The sequence below is a fragment of the Pleuronectes platessa genome, chromosome 18, assembly GCF_947347685.1.
Source record: "Pleuronectes platessa chromosome 18, fPlePla1.1, whole genome shotgun sequence".
NCBI classification, from domain to species: Eukaryota; Metazoa; Chordata; class Actinopteri; order Pleuronectiformes; family Pleuronectidae; genus Pleuronectes; species Pleuronectes platessa.
The window spans coordinates 11,192,700-11,212,002 of NC_070643.1; the positions used below are offsets into that span (position 1 = coordinate 11,192,700).

The window sequence follows — 19,303 nt, forward strand, 5'->3', positions numbered from 1 at the left end:
GGGCAGTGCACAATTATGTGTTTTTTGGGGTGTAGCATTCTCAAGACGGCTTCTGTGAGCGGGTGGGATGTATCAGCTGTATGTTTTCAAAGTGAAGCCTGCTCTTGCCGGCTTTTCCAACCGTAGCTTTAACTGGCCATCACTTCTAACCTGTAACCAGGGGGTCACATGCAGGCAGTCTTTGTTTTTGAGGGTCCCAGAGAACAGTATGACAAGTGTGGTATTGATACACGGTGAGGCATTGTGTTCACTCTGTGTCGATGAAAATTGTATTCACAAAGTATTCACTTTCTGTTTTGCAGGCAGCTCTGCCTAGGAGGGCCGACCCCACTGAGCTGAAAGCCATTTTTGAAAAGGTTGGATTTCACTTATATGTTGTTCTTTTTTTTGTTTGTCTTACCAAAGAAGCTTTTCAGTCATTGTTAGATTTATGTTTTTTTTTTTTGGGGGGGGGGATACAATTCTAAAGCTCAGCGTCTGTCCTCTTGTCTGTTTTTCTCTTTATAGTACGCCAGTGTAAAGAAAAACAATGAGGACTTCATGTCGCCGCAGGACTTTGTGGGCCGGTTCCTCCACGCCCACACAGACACCCGGCTGTCGGAAGAGGCCACAGAGCTGCTCGCAGGAGTGGTGGACCAGAAGAAAGACGGGTTGGTCACACATTTCACTTTAAATGCAAAGTGATGTGATACTTCATATAAATTCAGATACTGGTTCACTTTGAATTTTCACATAATCCTTGTCCACATAACCCTGCTATTGTAATTCCTCGTCTGCGCTATTATCATCTTTCCATCTTTCCGCCGTTAAAAAATTAAAAGCTCTGGTGATAAGTAAAAAGCTCTGGTAACTTTAATCACTGTTTGCTTGTGGACTAGAGGCGCAAAAAAACATCTTTATTAGTCTGAATAGGGCATCACAAGTGATGACGATAACTGATTTCTCAGTAAATCAGACAAAAATAGCTGTAGATTTTTTACAAAATGATAAAATTAGAGAAGGAACCAAAGAACGTCTTGTGAGGTTTGACATAACCACTGTTTTGAAGATATTTTGGACAGACTAAGTTGATCTGACTCACGGCCGATCCTCTCTTTATGCAACAAATTTCTCCCCTCTCATTAATATGAAGCCAACTATGAAGTTAGCCCGTGACAGACTCCTATCAAAGCTTTGCATTATGTATCGCTTTGATCACGCATGAATACCTCTCTAGTGTTATTTAGCATTTTACAAACAAACCTCCAATTTAATCCTTTGGTGTAAAAAATGCACAGAGGGATGTTCATACCTGAATTATGTAGCAGAGACATCAAACCACTGAAGGCCCCTTTCAGGTGTTTCCTTCTTTGTAGATACACCCCCAGTTTCACACTTACTCCTCCCCCCATCCCCATCACCCCTGTTTTTTTTTTAAACATTAATATGTATGTATTTAATGATACATAATGATGGGTAATAAAATGTGAGGGTAAGTCAAAAAGGAAAAAAATAATGCATTGCCATGGTAACCACCTGGGCTTCTTCAAAGAGCAAAGTGCACAGGCTGCGTAGTTTCATGTTATTACATCTGGTCTAAGGTGTGTGTGTGTGTGTGTGTGTGTGTGTGTGTGTGTGTGTGTGTGTGTGTGTGTGCGCGCGTGTGTGCGCGTGCAGAGAACAGCGAGAGGGAGTAGCGGGGGTTTTGGAATTGGAAAAAGAGAGAGCAAGGCAAGCGCACGCACACACACACACACAAACACACATTAAAACACACACACATGCACTGTAATTGCCCATGCTATTCAGGAGCACTCCGTTGCATTGTGCTGCTCTGGACCAGGATAAATGGTGGCCGTGGCATCAGGGTAAATCTATTAGGAACCCATGGCCCAGGCTTTGTATCTAAACCTCATTTTGGTTTTGTGGAGGGGAATAGAAATGATATGGGGGCAAAACAGGATATTTTTTTGATTTTTTTTATCCCTGTTCTCCCAAATAATGTTTAGACCTTTGTTTAGATGTGATTCGTTTTTTCACAGCTGAAGCTGTAAAGGCCTTATAATACCCAGACTTTAATGTGTAATTTTTTCCTGTACTTTGATGGATAATGTAAGTGATAAGACGAGGGAAACGAGTGATTATTCCGCGGACCTGCGAACACAAAGCCAATAGTTGTAGAAATAAAACAAACAAACGCATTGTTTTTCAAGGGATGATCCAATGCGAAACTCATGAAAAGAAAAGGAAAGAAGGAAAAAACAAACCACTTAAATGGTTGCATTTTCCATCCGCCTCACTCGATCGTATGCAAATATGTTTGTCAACAATAAGTGTTTGTTTTGCGATATGAGCGTAATATATTTGAAGCTTGTGCGCCTGCTGCTGTTTTTTTGGCCAGGTATGGCTCCATTTCAACGAGATGAGTCGGGGTAATAGATATAACAGAGGGTCGCATGGGGTTCTTTTTCTGTTGGACTGCAATCCCTGTGATAGAAGATTTGCTTCGATGCCAGTGAAAATGCATTTGTCTGACTCCCTCTCCCACGACTGTGTAAATCAGGGGGATATAGTGACAGGCGTAACAATCTGTTATGTGGAAATCACTTTTCTGCGTCTTATTCTCGCTGCCTCCAGTGAGACAGAGAAACAGACATGATAGATAGATAAATACATAAAGAGAGAGAGAAAGAAAGAGAGTTGGGGCTGTGGAAGGTGCAGAGTTATTCAGGGATAAAAGATTTTGTGTATTACAACACAGTGTTAAAATGTTCCTCTTTCACTCCACTTATTTATTTCCTCTCTTGTTCACTTTTCACTTCCTTTACATGCTCTCCCCTCACCCCTGGTCTCTTGTCTTCACTCTCACGTACCTTAATGCACTCTGCTTTCCCTCCATCTTGTTTCACACTGCCTACCTTTCTGCTTCTCTACTCCTTCTCCCCTGTGATATTTTGATAGAAACACCTGTTCAAGTGTGAAAACACTTTTACCCATAGACTCTTGGAAGAAAAAAAAAACTTTGTTAAGGGAGCACGCTGGGAAAATAGCAGTCTGCAAGCTGCTGTGGGCATTCTGGACTCCAGGCTGGTGGGTGTCCACTTTTACAAACCGAACAGATCCTGGCATCTTGCACTCACCTGGGTGTGTGTGTGTGTGTGTGTGTGTGTGCGTGTGTCTATGTACAGGCAGGCTCTGGGCGGGTGGAAGGCTGTCTGTGACAATGCCAAGACACCAGCGACAGGGGGATTATTGAAGTCACATCCAGGCATGCCACTCTCTCTCACCGTCAACAACGGAGACATGTCTTTTCTATCAGCCAAAGGAACATGCATTTATGTTGCATGTAAACAATGTTTCCGAGCCCGGCTTTTGATTCAGGGGAGCGTATTTAGATGCCTGCTGGGAAGAAAGAGAGCGAGAGGGAGATAAAAGCCGGGTGACAGAGATAGTAAAAAAAACAAAAAAACAGAAGGAATGGAGGATGGAGTTGGGATAGGAGTCTCGGAGGCAGTTTAGATGGCGTAGTATTGGCATCGTAACAGAAGCATCATTCAGCTGTCAGCTGAGGAAACACATGCTGGCATCAAGCCTTTGTTTATGTCTTGATGCATGTCAGGGATATGTCTGTGTCTGTTTAAAGATTGAACAAAGTCCTGCGGAATTACGTAAGCGCACAGTATGCTGAGGAGACGCCGCGCCACAGTATCACATCAGCCTCGTCTCCTGGAAGTTCATCTCGGGCTGCGCACACGGATCGGGCAGCTCTGGACACATGCCACGGCAGTTGATGGTTGGGAGATGCTGTCGGTTTGATTTGATTATTGAGCGTCTCGTCGGGGAAGGGCCCGCATAGCAAAAAAAACGATGGCTTCTCCCCCTCTCCCCTCCCGTGGTAATCATTTCGCAGCCGTCATGGCGCTGCTAATCAACCATCATAAGCTTCATCCCCGGCTACGGAGCTGTGTGTGTAAATGCTTGCGAGTAATGTGGAATGTTTCTCTTGTGTGTGTGTGTGTGTGTGTGTTTGTTATAGAGATGCCCCCTGGATCTTGTCTGGAGTCCTCCGCTCCAAACCGTAGTCCAATTCCCCCCCTTTCCATGATCAACAGCCCGCTCAGTTACACTAATATGCTGATTATCCATGTCTGGGAAAACACAGACGGGATGACCAGCGTGCATGTCAATGGACGAATGGAGAAGGAAAAAAGAAGGAGAGAAATCCGCTTGGTTCTGTCTTGGAAACTGCTGCTGGGACTTCTGCTGCTTGAGCCTGGTTCAGCTCCTTCATCAGCCTATCTGGGCTAAAATCTCGGAGTGAACTGTACATGTGTCACAAAGGAATGGTCGTTATTGGAGAGTTGAGAATACTCCCGCTGTGTTAGCAGCAATGGCATTGGCCTTTTTTATAACAGTTCATCCAAAGTCACAGCTGTGTGTCTTTTTGCCCCCTTTCACCTCCGCTGCTGTTAGCAGGAGCCTGCTCCTAATAACCAGCTGCATTGTGAATAAAACAATGAGTCTTCTATTTAAAACAACGACGCCACGGTAGCAAACTTTAAGCTCACTTCTATTCCTGTTTTTGTGTTTGTTTCTTTTTCTTTAACGTTTCAAGGGAGGAGTAACGTCTTTGCAGTCTACATTGAAAAGCCAGTAATCTGAACAGTGCTTTTCATTCTTTAACGGAGCCTTTCTGGTACTCAGCAATTACCACCCGTTTCTAGGTATTATTTCATAACCAATACTTTTTTTCATGGCACAGCTCTGTCATTCTCATATGTGCCGTATTTTCTCTACATGCAAGTATAAAGATGCACATAAGCACCCACGTCCAAACCCAACACGGTCCTCGTCCAAACAAACATCTCGAAATGTCATCAGTAGCATAATTAATTAAAGCAACAAGGAAACTGTAATCATTGCAACCACCCCCTTCCTCTACACACTCCCCCATTGGAAAATTGAAATAGGTTTAATAAATGGATGCTCAGGGACTACTCATTAGAACTGACCCCCTCCTGTAATTATCAGATCCATTTATGAGATTCATAATGGACTTGTTGCGACTGCGATCCAGGACCTAAATAAAGGCGAGAGTGCGTGGTCCAGATCCCCACAGCAGGACTCTCCCGAGGGAGCGCGCAGTGGGTTCACACAATAGTGATGTTTATGATTGTTGTTATTTTTCTTTTTTGTGACTATAGAGAAACAGGGCACAACAACACCACACAGAACACAAAAAGATTAATGGGAACAAAGAGAAAACTGATCTGTAAACTCACAAATTGTGTTTGGAGATGAAAACGGTGTGAAAGTGTTGTAATACGATTATAGTGACCAAAGTAATCCTCAGTATTGTAATGGTTTTGCAACAATGTGCGGAAAATGTTAGACACAATAATAATATAGTACCATATACCACCATATCCAATGTGCAATATTAACATTGAAGGCTTTAGCTTGCTAAAGAAGTCATCTCAGGTATATTGTGATGATGCTAATGTAGAGTAGATTTCAGATAAACACAAACAATGTCACCGTATCACACTGGAAAATTCAGCAGAAGAGAGAAATAATCTGGTTCCAACTACAGTTTGTCTCTAGCATAGTCTGGAAAGAATCCAAAGAAAAAGCCTCACGCTGCACAGACACATGCCGTGGAACTTGAGGAGAGAAGGTTGACAACGCATTATGTTAAATGCAGATATTCACTCCAAATGTTGGAGAGTGAGGACAAAATATGGCAAGAGTGGATGCTGACAGATGCTGGCTATGGCCAGAGTGCTACCATCTCTCCTGCTGTTCCAGGCTCCCACCTGCCTGGTCCACCTGCACCTTTAAAGCAAACCTCCAACTTACTCCACCTAGACAACTGAAATAGACACCGCCTGCTGCATCTTCAGCCATGTCCTTGCTGCACCTGTGTCTTATAGACTTATCAACTTTGGTAGATGCTGGACAGTGAGGAATTGTACCCCGGTATACCATTAAACTGGAAACCATACTTTTTTTCCCACCCTGCCTTCTGTTGACTTTTCCCACATTAACCTAACATTGTGTCCTGTTGATTCTGAATTGAATTATACAGTAATTCATAACTCTCAACTCCTTCCTTGCCCGTCTACTTGTTTAATACGGCACACTGAAATATGAAACTTCATATTTAATCATTTTTTTCCCCCCTTGCTGTTGTAAAGTTGGCCCTCTCTATACCAGCTGCCAGCTCAAACCGGGAACACACACTGAGCTCTTTAAAATGTTTTCTTTTCTCGCTGTCACACTCAATGAATTTATGACATTACATATGGTAGAACAGACGACCGACTAAAAGGAAGCTTGAATTACATGTGGCGCAGATTGATCGGTTGTCTAAGTGTGCTAGTGTTTTAGTTTAATGCAGTGTTAAAACTACTTGTTTTTTAAATTTGATATTTCATTTGAATCTAGGTTAAGGCTTTACTCTGTACTGTTAAATGAAGATCAGTGACTCTGCACCTGACATGTGTAACTGATTAAGTATTTATACAGGAAACGTGAAACAGAATACCACAGTAATAAATTAAATGACAGTATTTTAGAGTCTTTAACGGTCCTACGTATCCTCTTTCTCTCTGCCCTCCTCTCTTATTTCAGGTTGATCTCCTTTCAGGAGTTCTTAGCGTTTGAGTCGGTGCTGTGTGCCCCGGACTCCCTCTTCATGGTCGCCTTCCTGCTGTTTGATAAAGCGGGCAATGGAGCGACCACTTTTGGTGAGTAACTCCTGCCTCTGATTTACTGAATTAGTGAATACCATTAACAATGTTCCTTGTGTGCAACTCAACTGTTAGCATGTATCATACTACAGGTGCTGTGATGCACCTTACAAGAGATATCATCCTTGAGAAATACAAACCTCAGAAACGAAGGATCTGAGAATTTTACCCCTCCCTTTAAAATATTGCTCCTCTGTGCATTTCCTTTTCTTGGGTTTATGCAAGAACTAAGAAAATTGATTTATGCAAAACTTTATGGGATTTGGGGAAGGAAAGAACCCATTCATTTTTGGGCTGGATCCACACAAAGGGTCAGAAATGTTCATGTGATGATGAATTAGCCTCTGGGGGCAATTGCTAATATTTTGGGGCTTTCGGTGTAGACAGAGGATATCTGGGCGAAGACTCCCCCTTCCGTTCTCCGTTATTTACAGTCTTAATCGAACATTTCTCCACACAAATAGTGATACTTACTTATACTACTAAGGTGTTGGAAGGCCAGACGAAATTTTGTCTGTTCTCTATCAACAGTAATCCGCATACGAATGCAGATAAATAAAAAAGTTGAGGTTGGGGTTGAAGTTAGAGAGGGCTATTGCTCTCTACACAGACTCTCTACCTGCGTGCAACCTAAGCCTGCTCAAATGTGCTTGGTCAAACTAGAAACAGAAACCAGAAGAATTCCAGCCCCAAAATTTCATTCCTTGCGTACTTCTTCTGCATATTCACACAGAGAATACACCTTTTACACATTCTTTGGGCCATTTCGGCAGGGAGTAATTCATGGATCTGAGTGACATTCTAGTTATGTCCTTATTCTTCTGGGAGTTCGTTTTTTATTTCATTTATTTTCAGAAATTAGATTACTCCATCTCCTCTTGTAAATCATTATGGAAACCATGTTAGGGTGATGTCCGTGTTCTTTTTGATTATTTAAGAAAAAACTAATTTCTCTGCCAGTTATTATATTCAGGGTTTTAATGTGTGTCTCGGTCACTTGAGATGATACCAACTAGAGAACTTAAATCAGGATAAAGTGAGACTAATGGTATTATGTAAACATCAAATTACAGTTCCGGTCTCAACACTGCATCCGTTTCTTTGTATTTGACATTTAACTGAGTCTTTTTTAGCCTATCCAGTCCAAACAGAGCACAGAGTGTTCCTCTTAAAAGTGCCACTGGAAGAACTTTGCATGCAACGTCCTCTTTTATTTGCGTGGGAGTCTGAACTCTGCTCGTCGTGTCTGTCATGGTCGCATCCACAAACAAAAATACTGTAACTTGTCTGTAAAGAAGGTAAGGTTAAGTTTTGGATTTGGAAAGGGCTTGTGGAGATGAAGGTGGAGGAGGTGGGTGGATAGCTCTACCTGTTTGTTTGTGTGAGTGTGTGTGTAAGTGTGTGTGTGTGTGTGTGTGTGTGTGTGTGTGTGTGTGTGTGTGTGTGTTTGTATATGATTGACACCATTACTCTGATGCCTGGAAGCTCTAAAGTGAAAGGCAAAGACATGTGCACTCGTTGCTTATTTCACATTTGCCTAATTGATTTAAACAAGTCAAATGCCAGCCTTCTGTAGGTGTGCGAGGCGTCAGCACATTAGGCTTGATTTGAAATGCAGCGCACACGTCCTGCTCGCAAACAGGGAAGAGTAAGTGAATTTCATTTTAATTGTTGCTGTCGACAGGGCGCAAGATCATTGCTGATTATATATGCACATATGTAAATTTTCATATTTAAAAGGATCAATTAGAGTGACGTTGTCTTGGTGGCAATTAAAAGGTCCGCTGTTTTTCTGCGTCTCCCAAAGGTTAATGAATATCCCGATGCCTGAGCTCCATGAGACTCACACACAAGTGGAAAATTGCATGAGAAACATAACACACATCACGCCATGCACAAACACTGTCTGCAGTGTCTGCCACTTACATCGGGATACCATTTCGCGAAAAGCAAATAACTTGTGACTGAGATTATAGACTTGTCAGAGTTGCTTTATTGTGATACATTACAGAATTCGCCCTTTTTTGTCCTCCTTTCTCTCTATTTCTATTTGCCGTTCATTAGATTACGGAACATAAAGAACTCGCCTCTTTACGACCTATTAAAAACATCGCTGCAGCGTAGGTTGCGTCAAAAGACCAGTTTGTTCTCTCATGCAATAAATGTCTGCGCTCTGATTTCTTTTTATTTAATTTTTCGGTAAAGCCATTTTAATTTGATAATAACCCGAGTAATTTCAGTTAAGCACAGGCGGCTCAGCGCTCTGAGTTTTTAGCACTTAAAAAACGAAATGCATAATTTGGTGGAATGCTGAGTTCATAAAAACGTAACGTGACATATGAAATGCAGTTGTGTCTCAGCCTGAAAAGACAAAAAAGAGAAAGAAAAAATTGAAAGAGGACTGAGTGTTGACAGGTCTATAAAAGCTGATGATATAAATGGCAGGCTGTGGACCGGCCTCTCCCTTAAAGAGTTAAAGGCTGTATATTTATTGCCTCATTAAAGTGTAAAAAAAAAAACAATAGCCGAGCTGTCTTTCTTCTGAAGGTAACTGTGCGCTGAGGTAAATATCACCTTTCTCTCTCTCCCTCCTTCCCTCCCTGTCTGTCTTGATAAAAAAGTTGTTTCTTTCCTCCTTTCCCTTTCTGCACTCATTCAGCGCGGCTTGTTTGGTAATAAGAAACAGGTCACTCTATCGGTTTGTTTTTGTTTCTTTAGTAAGGCTGTAATTTAGGACTCATGTTCAGTGTCTCTCCACTCCACTGGCTGCAGAGGCTTAGAGGGTTCAGGGCAGAGGAACACGAGGGAGAAGGAACGACTTCTCCTCCTGAATGCAGAGCCGCGCTCAAACCAGTTCGGCCATGATTCACTCAGGACGCTTTCATTCAAGATTTAGAGTCGAGCAAATTTCTCTCAGGGTTGAATCGTGTTCTGGAGATTGATGTTGACATTTGTCAGAAATAATCACCCCCCCCCCCACCCCCCACACACACACACCCAAATCAAATAATTGCTAATGTTAACCACAAGATAGGAAACACATTTTGTTAAGACCTGACTCACAAGACTTTGTACCAAAAGATTTGAGGTTGAGAAGTTTTTTAATTGCGGTGAAAGCTTTATGCATAGTCAATGTAAAGTTAATTGCTTTAAAAGTGGGGTTTATTGGGTAAACCCTAAACAAAACTATTCAATAACCATAATTATTTTTAATCAAAATGATCGCGTCACTGGTTGAATTTTCTGTATTTTAACACAGGAAATCATTGGTGGAAAGTGCGTTGACTGCAGTATTGTTTATGATGTGATTATACCTCAGTGCTTCCGGTTATACTTTATATCTCTACTCTATTTCAGAGGGGAATATTCTACTTTAAAGCCACTATTTTATTTTGACACAGTTACTACTACAACAGTTACTTAGCTTATAGAAATTCCAAATGTCAAATTCACACACTCATACATCTTTTTTTCAATCAAGAGCCATAAATTATCCTCTGAGAAATCAATGAAAATGTTGAAAAACACCCTGTCGCTCGCAATGTGAAAGAAAAAAAAAAAATTCCAGATCCACACTAAAATGTAATGGGTTCATCGCTGACGCATCCTTCCACCATAATTATAGGATGATACAATATGAGAAACAATATAAAATGTTAAAATTAGCACCAGCCAGTCAAATTAAATCAGTAGCCCCTACTTCAGCATTAATGTATAAGCAATAAAGCCATTATGTAATTTAACAAAATAACAATCACATGTTTATACATTACTTAAATGTGCTTTTAGGCACATTTTACCTATAATATTTCTGTTGATTTAACAGTAATATAACAGTTTTGTTGCTACTTTAACTGTATAGAAGATCCAACTTCTTCCTGTGCAGTGCAGTTGTTTTGAAACGCTGCCTCAAAGCTGTTGCTCCTGTTTTCATTTATTAAAGCAGATGCTTGTCTCTTTTTTTTAATCTCCCCTGCAGAGGATGTGAAGCAAGTCTTCAGCCAGACCAGCATCCACCAGCACATCCCATTCAACTGGGACTGTGAGTTCATAGAGCTGCACTTTGGAACGCAGAGGGACAAGCAGCTCGGCTACGGAGAGTTCACCCAGTTCCTCCTGGTAGGTTTTGCGCTGTTTACCTGTAGAGCTGGGGCGATAAAACAATATCAGTAATTATCACAGTATGATTTTCATCAAGTCCAGTTTATATGAATGTATTGCTAATGTATTGTGAAAGCACATAGAGGAGGTTTACACATGAAGGTTCTACTAGAGATTTGTAAAATGTTTTGCAGTTTATCAAATGTGTGTCATTCTCTGCTCATAAAGGAGAGTTTAGAACCAAAACCTTCACTGAGGATCAAAATGTCCTTTTAAACTGAAAATAAATAATGTGACATTTATCATGATGATTATCGATATCGACTGACATTTTCATTTTTATATCATTTCTGGCTATTCCGCCCACCTGATTCTCTCGTGTTATTATTTTCCAACTCTGCGGACATGAAATCACATTCTTGTGTTTCCTCTTTAACCTTCTGCGTTTCTTTCTTTGGCCTTTTTCTGTTCAATCTGTCCGACTGACGATCGGTGACAGTCAATAAATCTGAACCAACCAGTTCATGTGCCAGTACACATTGCTTTATCCTCACATATTTAACTTGCTCTTACACACATCTGTATTGTTAGATACTTATCTCAGCTTGGGCAGACAAATGTGCATACACACCGCTTTTCTATCCCTCTCAAACGCAGCCCTCCATATTGTCCCCATTACTCATTAATGAAACACTGAGGTTATATATATTTTGGAAATGTTCCGCATTTGTCTTTCATTAGCTGACCTACACCTAATCATAACCCTGCTCCACCTATTCTCGGGCAGGTACAGAGACAAAAAGTCCCTACCGCCATAAATAGTATCCCTGGAATATTCTTTGTGTGTTTGTGGCGTGTGAGCCATTTTCCAATATGATGTCTAGACTTAAATCATGCCCAAGCCAGGGAGAGGTGGTGGAGGGGGGCTGGGTGAGAGAGCCAGAGCTGTGCCAACTTTGCATCCACACTCACCATGTATTTGAATGAGCTTTTTATATTACATTTAACTTAGACCAGATGGCTTAAGCACAGTGGGCAGCGGCGCATGGATATTGGGATATTGTTTATATGTATATGTGTCCTTGTGTGTGTGTGTTCTTATAAATATGTGTGGATCTATATATGACCGTGTCTTACATATCTACTCATCCGGATGTGTGAGCAGTGGCACAAAAGCCTTATGCAACTGTGTTTGTGTCAGTGTTTATGTGTGCTTCTTTTCTCCTGTGTGTGTGTGTGTGTGTGTGTGTGTGTGTTGCATGAGTGTAATTGTGTGGCGTTGTGGCCAGTAGATGCTGTACTTTGCATTGACAGCGTGCCCAGTTCTCTCTCAGTCAGTCACTCCGTGGTTTCCAGCTCTTCACAGCGGCAGGCCAGCAGCCAGCCGCTCTCATTGCTCAACTATGAAATGCACATTTCCTGCTGACGCTCTCTGCATTTGATCATTTTTCATAGCTTTTCGATTCATGCCTTATAAATGGCAGAAGTTATTATACATTTTTGACGTGACGCCTCACTTTGTAGGTAGGCGATGCTCCACAGAGAGTTTGTTTTTGCACTCTATCTTTTACTACCTTTATATCTTTACTTTAACTCTGTGAAATATTAAACTTGATAGGTTTAATGATGCTGTGGGCTCTAATAAATTAAGTCACATTAATGACTCGCTGCAATTACAGTACTTAGGCTCAAGTAAAATTCAGGTATTGGCAGTTCACTCCTACAGCGTGTTATCAGTGAGTAAAGTGATTGATGACAAGGCAATTAGGATAGTCACAGAAACATTTCCTGAAGCAGAGTTTAAACCTGTGCAATTACCACATACCTTATGACTGCACTACTACACAATGATGTTATGATACCCTTGTTAAGCATTTCTAAATGTCAGCCTTCAAGAAAACTACACTGTGTAGCTATAGAAGTTCTCAGAAAGTGGTTCAAACCCACCCGCACATCAAATTTCTGAATATCTCTCACTTATTTTTGTAATTTCCAATCTTCCAACTTCTTTCCCCTCCAGGAATGTTCCCATCCTTCATATCCTCCTCTTCCTGCCGTACATGCATGTGTTTTTATGTGTTTTTTTCTACCATTGTAACCACGCCGCTGCCAGATGCTCACAAGATGGGATTATCGGGGAAAACGTTTGCACCGCATATTTCTCACAAGGGCTCTCTCTGGCCAATTACTGCCTTGATGGAAGCCAGAGATTCTCACCAATTACATGCATTTTTCTCGTCTCGTGCGTGGAAGCCGGCCAAGGCTCGGCTCCGCATTGTCAGCCTGGTGTTGTCTCTGGCAGTGGTTTTACCGATGTCCAGAGAAGTGGCACACAGTGGCACACTTAAGCCAATATTATAAATGCTGGCGAGTAAGGGGCCTGAATTACATGGAGGGGACACCACATGTCCCACTTCTTTCCTAAGTACTAAAAAAAAAGAAAAAAGAAACAAATTGTTGACATTGCTGTGATTTTAAAAGTCCCAATTATATGTTGGACTCCCCCAAGAATCAGTGGGCAGCCCTTACCATCACTGTGTCGAGGGCTCAGTGGCACACATGTAAATGGGAAGTTGTGCTTAAGCTTCCCCTTATAATAACTTTAGCCCCGTGCTGATGAGAAGCAGAGATTGGAAAAGAGTGCGACGATTTTGTTGGTTGAGTCTTGAAGAGAAAGGGGAAGAGAGGGGAAGAGAATCGCAGCCATTGAAAATAAACAGAGGTGGCCTGTCCTGCGTTTTTATTCTCGTCCGAGGACAATTAAAGCGACTGCAAATGCCTCGGCGGTCTCTCGTTGGCTGTCTTAAGCCCCCAGCTTTAAGTCTCCCGCCTCACTCTCCTCCCAAATAACAACCATACCCCTGAAACACTCATACAGTTGCAACAAGTTAAAGTTTTAGGAGGCTGAGACTATAAACTGCTCCATCCCCCGGACCACAGTTGTTTTGTTGATCTGTGTGGTTGCCGAGTGGCTTTTCAGACTTTTGACTTGTCCCAAAAAATGGGATCTAATTTTTTTATTTTTGTTCATTTACCAGTGGACGAAACACAAGGATGAATGTTTACCTTTGTTTTGCACATTGCACACAGGCGACCTCAAATAATATCTTCACCTCGCTTTTCTTTTTGTTTTGACTTTACATATTCAGCTCTCCTCCTCCTCCTTTTTCCCTCTTCCCACTTTCCTTCTTGCCAAAGTGCTCTGACCTACTCACAACCGACCGGAGAACTGAGTCACGACACTCAGGATGCTGACACCAAAATATACCTCACCTTATTTACTTTGGAAGTGTTTACGTGTGTCAGTCCCTTTTCGTTTCTTTGCCTTCCACTCGCTCATACACTCCCTGGAGCCCCCCCGCTGTGCTCATAGGTGATACTGACACATGACTGCTACATTTGCTGTTTTCGCAAATCTGGCTCTTTTGTTGCAATGTCTATTCTTACTCCCCTCCGGTCTCCATTCAGCTTTGTGCAAATGTCACTCTTCCCCAGTCGTCTCTCCTGGGCGCCGTGAATTTAGAGTTCGATCAGTTATGCTGTCAGTGGAATTCAGCACAACAATAAGTCATAGTCTCATAGGGTTTTGTGTTGTAGTAATACCCCTTCTTTGAGTTGCATTTATGACAATAACATCTGAATCAATCATATGAATAATGTCATGCATGTTCAAGATTAAACTGTGGTTTTGGTCCCACACATGCGTCTTGTAAAATAATGTCCAGCATTTTGCATAAAATGATGATCATTTATTTTGAACTGAAAAGTCATTGTACAAATCCTTACCAGCCGATACTCATACATATTTACATATACATACATATACATACGATATTTAAAAAAATTTCCCTGACATGATTCAGCATTTACTCTAAGTTTTCAATTTGTTCCTGTTGGATTTATTTAGGATATTTATGGGGCTGTGTATAATAAATCGGCTTAATTTAGAAGGATGGTGCTTTTTTTACTGAAATATTTTTATATTAATGCATATACACCATTAATAATAAATCTACTAATAATTTATCAATTAATCAATTAATCATTTAGTCTTTAAAATGAGAAATTGTGAAAAATGTCTGTAAAAACTCCTCATCAGACAAGTTGACATTCAGATTTACTTCAATCAATGGTGCGAAACCCAAAGATATTCAGTTAAGTATATTGAAATAAAATGAAAAAATATGAGAATAAAAGAAAACCTACAAATCCAATTTAATGATTTTTTTTCAACTGAAAAAATGATAAAAAAGATCAATTGAATATGAACATTTTTGCAGATCAATTTCCTGTCGAATAACTAATCATTTCAGCTCTTTGTGTATGTTGGAAATGACAATAGAGGATAACGACGGAATCCCCCTGGTTACATTGATTTAACATGTATACAACTCAAATGTTCCGAGGAGTGAGTCATCCAGGCCTTTGTATTGTGTTGCCCTTCGTCACAAGCGTTGCACACAGAAACACAATACCCTGGTGATTTTCTTTGCCGTGTTGCTTTCTTGACCTAAAGGCCATAATTCACTTCAGGTGAGTCAACAGCCGAATCAACCGGTCAGCGCTCGCTGTCCTTTATACTCACGGCCGTGTTTCTCAATGACTCCTTGTGGATTATTATTGTTCTGATAACCCTGTCTTTTGCTGTGACAGAGTGTCTCTCTGTAAGACAGAGAGAGCGTCGGTGGCAGCGGCTTGTTTACCGCCTCTCTCTGTAGACTTGTGGTTGCAGGTACCGATAATGGCTGCTAATTTCAAAGGCCCTTGCGGGATCCGTCCCCACCACAGCCTGCTGCTGTCCCCGCGGACCTTTTTGTGTTCGCGTGTGCAAGAAGAGCGACAAAGTGAGCAGTTGGGTGATTAGCCGTTTTTTTTTCTTCCTGGGTGTGCACGTCTGTGTTTGTGTGTATGTGTGTGTTTCTCCCTCAAATGGGCTTAATAGGGATTTGGGGAATGGTGTGAAAAGCCCAAGTGACGCCTCACAGTAGGCAAACCACTGTAGGGGCGAGGAGACGAGGCTGAAGCCAAACTCTGGCTCCACGTAACTGAAAAGGGGGGCGGGGGGGTCGGGGGGACGGTACCAGGGGGCCCATCAAAGTAAATGCATGTGTTTTCATACATATGTGTTTATACGTGTGAGCTTATGTGGATTTTAATTTACGAAGGCAACATAAAGAGGTGTATGACCCACATAATATTCATTTTACTGTATGATCTAACACCTCCACTTGCCCTCCGTTCTTCTCTCCTCTCCCTTCTCACAGGAGATGCAGCTGGAGCACGCGCGACAGGCTTTTATCCAGCGGGACCGAGCCCACAGCGGCTCCATCTCAGCCCTCGACTTCAGCGACATCATGGTCACCATCCGGCCACACATGCTCACGCCCTTCGTGGAGGAATGCCTCGTGGCGGTGGGTTTTTCTGCTCGGCTCCGTGGTGTGTCTCATATCTATTTGTTTCACTTTAGCCAAAAAGTCAGACTGGTGTCTTATAATTATACGGTCACACAAATTGCACTTTATTTAGGACACTTTAATCATTTAATTGCACATATTAGTTCTAAATATTCTGGGCCATGATACAGGTGAATGTATTCTTAACTCTTTGGACGGGATTGGGATACAGTGAATTATCTAAGAAATATGTGACCGAATAAATCGAAGATAATTCCCAAATTAAACAATGTTTCATAAAGAGCACCTTTGGGTGCATCTATATTTGCGACCGATTTCATTGTTAAATTCAGATATCAGGCCTGACATGACTGCGAAGAGGCTGGACTTTTTTCCTCCTTCTCCCTCCTTTCTTTTCTTTTCTTTTCTCTTCCCTGCGTTCGCTTCTTTCTTTCACACTCCCACAGCCAAACACTGTGGCTTTCCCTCCAGCTGTCTTTCTCTCATGTCGTCCGCTGCCTCTTTTACCTTTTTTCTGTCGCCTCTCATCCGCCCTCTCTCTCTCTCTTCTCTCCTCCTTTCATTTTTTTTTCTCTCTCTCCCTCCCTCCCCCATGTCTCTGTCTCTCTCCCAACATGTCATTAAGTCTAACCTCTCTGGCACTGTCAAAGCCGAGCAGGCCGGCTGAATGGGGAGATAGAGACAGAGATAGATGGAGACTGGAGCTTTACAGTCCATCATCTTGGCCTGTGTGTGTGTTTGTGCGTGAGCGGCTGTGCATGTGTACTCTATTTGTTTTGAACTCTGAGATGTTTGTCTTATTTTGTGTCGTGTCTTCCCTTTGTGTGTGTTAGTGTTTTTTCGCTGCACGTGTGTTTGTGTGTGTGTGTGTGTGTTTGCATTGCGTCTCTGTGTCCATGTCTTGCCCCATTTCATAAACACCTTGTAGACTCTGTCATTTTCTCCACTGTGTTTACCTCACCGACCAGACATCTTGGTGTGCAGTTAGTAAACTCTCTCACACACACACGGGCATACACACACATATCAAATCACTGCAGATACATGAAAGGCAGTTTCATGGCAGAAACACAAACAGTGAAATGTTAACCTTTAATTCACTCACCAAACAAACCAAATAACCAGCGCCACACTCTTTCCCCCAAAAATATTCCTCACCTCTCCCCGTCTGAAAGATTTTGTTGGATTTTGTAGGACGATCCATGTCTAAAGTCTCATAGATATGAACAGATACAGAAGTATCTCTCCGTTAGGGCAATATCACCCAAGACAGAGCTTCCCTCCCATGCTGCAATCACAGAAAAAGGAAGGCAGCCCTCCTGCGTGTGTCTGTAAAGCAAACAGTGCCATCTAGTGAAAGGAAGCTCAACATTTCCAATTGAAGTCAACAGCAAAGCCCCCAAGGCTCATCTGATACTCTGGCCTTAACTTCCCAACATTCAGGGAACATACTTGAACACACACATAACTATACAAGTAGTGGTTAGAGTTGCCTCGCTCAGAGTTTAGGAACCTGGCCTGATAAAGATGGGATCCTGGTTCTCATAAAAGAGTCTGTGGGCAGCACGGAATGTCCTCGAGAGCCCAGCGTCTATTTTTAATCTGTTACCTTTTGTCTATTTTCTGTTCTTTTACCACTTCCTTCACCTCATAAAGACAGTTAATTAAACTCCCTGAGACGATGCAACTAGTGATGGAAAAAGCAGTGGTGTCAATGTTGACATCTTTTATTTTTTCCTCCATTACAAGCTAGATACAGTACAACCCTCAATCATTTATTCTACTTGCACTACAACTGTGTTTATGGATATATATTTATATATATATATATATATATATATATATATATATGCTACCCAGTTGCCTGTTAAACTGCTCCTCTTCTTCCTCGTCCAGGTTGCGGGAGGCAGCACATCTCATCACGTCAGCTTCTCCTACTTCAATGGCTTCAACTCGCTGCTCAACAACATGGAGCTTGTCAGGAAGATCTACAGCTCCCTGGCTGGCCACCGCAGAGATGTTGAAGTCACCAAAGGTAAATTTCGAAGACTCACGTATGAGTTTTTAAGAAAGTACACACATCCAGTGATGTTTTGTACACGTGTGCAGTGCAAGAGGATGGACAGAATACAGGACAAGCTCTCATAAAACAAATATGAGCATGCAATGTATACATGTTCACTCGTGTTGGACTCCGGGCAATACTGAAAGTATTTTCCAGATAATGTATTTACATGTGTGTTTGTGTTTGTGTGTGTGCTGCAATGAGGGTGGAAACTTTGTTTTTGTGTGGTTTTCTTCCTTCCCGCTGGCATTTAAATGGGCAGGCTGGATCCAGCCCAGCACACGTACTGCATTCCCACAATCCCTGATGGTGCCTGTCTTGTCTATTAGACATCCTGGCACTGATCTGCAGAACACTTTGTATGTCTTTGTTGTCTTTGGTTGATAATGATTCTTCAAAAAACTAAGGAACATCTGATTGGTCAGAGTGATGTGCTCACTTTTGTGGCAGTTTTACATCCAGTAGATCAAGGGAAGCTTCAGTGCTTCCTCAGTACTCCATCATCTGAATTATTGCAGGGAAAACGTATTATTTTGTTGTGCATTGATGGATTTAAAGTGATTCTCTTTCTCCACCAGTTAGTTTCTTTAAATCCTTATCTCGCTCACTTGCTTGCCCCTCTCTCATTCCTCTCCTCAGTTCTTAGGAATGATCCTAGTTCGCTCTCTCCATCATCGTCTCTTTCTCCCTAAATCTTTCGCCTGAGTTGGTCGTCTTTAAGAAACCATTCTGACCTCTCTCCCCTTGGCCTAGGGCCACCAGTGGAGCCTTATGATGCTATCTGTAGCCTTATCAGGGGTGTGGACCATAACTGACCCAGACCAAGAGCCCATGTGCTGCTGGGCTGTTCCCACCATGGCCACACCAAGGCTGGGCTTGGCTCGACCAGTGGTGGCCCGTAGCCAGCCAGACCTCCGCAGCCACCACCCATTCACCCTCCACTGCCCAAGTCATTAAGGTCTCCTCTGGGACTCTGCTCCATGTACTACTAA

The 19,303-nt window shown here is 42.1% G+C and overlaps 1 protein-coding gene across 1 annotated transcript in view; it reads left to right on the forward strand.

The window, feature by feature from the left end:
• The first annotated feature begins 249 nt into the window (after positions 1–249).
• LOC128461843 (electrogenic aspartate/glutamate antiporter SLC25A13, mitochondrial) overlaps positions 250–19,303 on the forward strand; it is a 45,370-nt gene continuing 26,316 nt past the window's right edge. The window contains exons 1-6 of the mRNA XM_053446979.1: positions 250–356; positions 508–650; positions 6,613–6,728; positions 10,711–10,850; positions 16,097–16,243; positions 18,143–18,281. Coding sequence (XP_053302954.1) covers positions 261–356; positions 508–650; positions 6,613–6,728; positions 10,711–10,850; positions 16,097–16,243; positions 18,143–18,281 — 781 coding nt within the window. The 5' untranslated portion in view covers positions 250–260. The remainder of the gene's footprint in view (positions 357–507; positions 651–6,612; positions 6,729–10,710; positions 10,851–16,096; positions 16,244–18,142; positions 18,282–19,303) is intronic.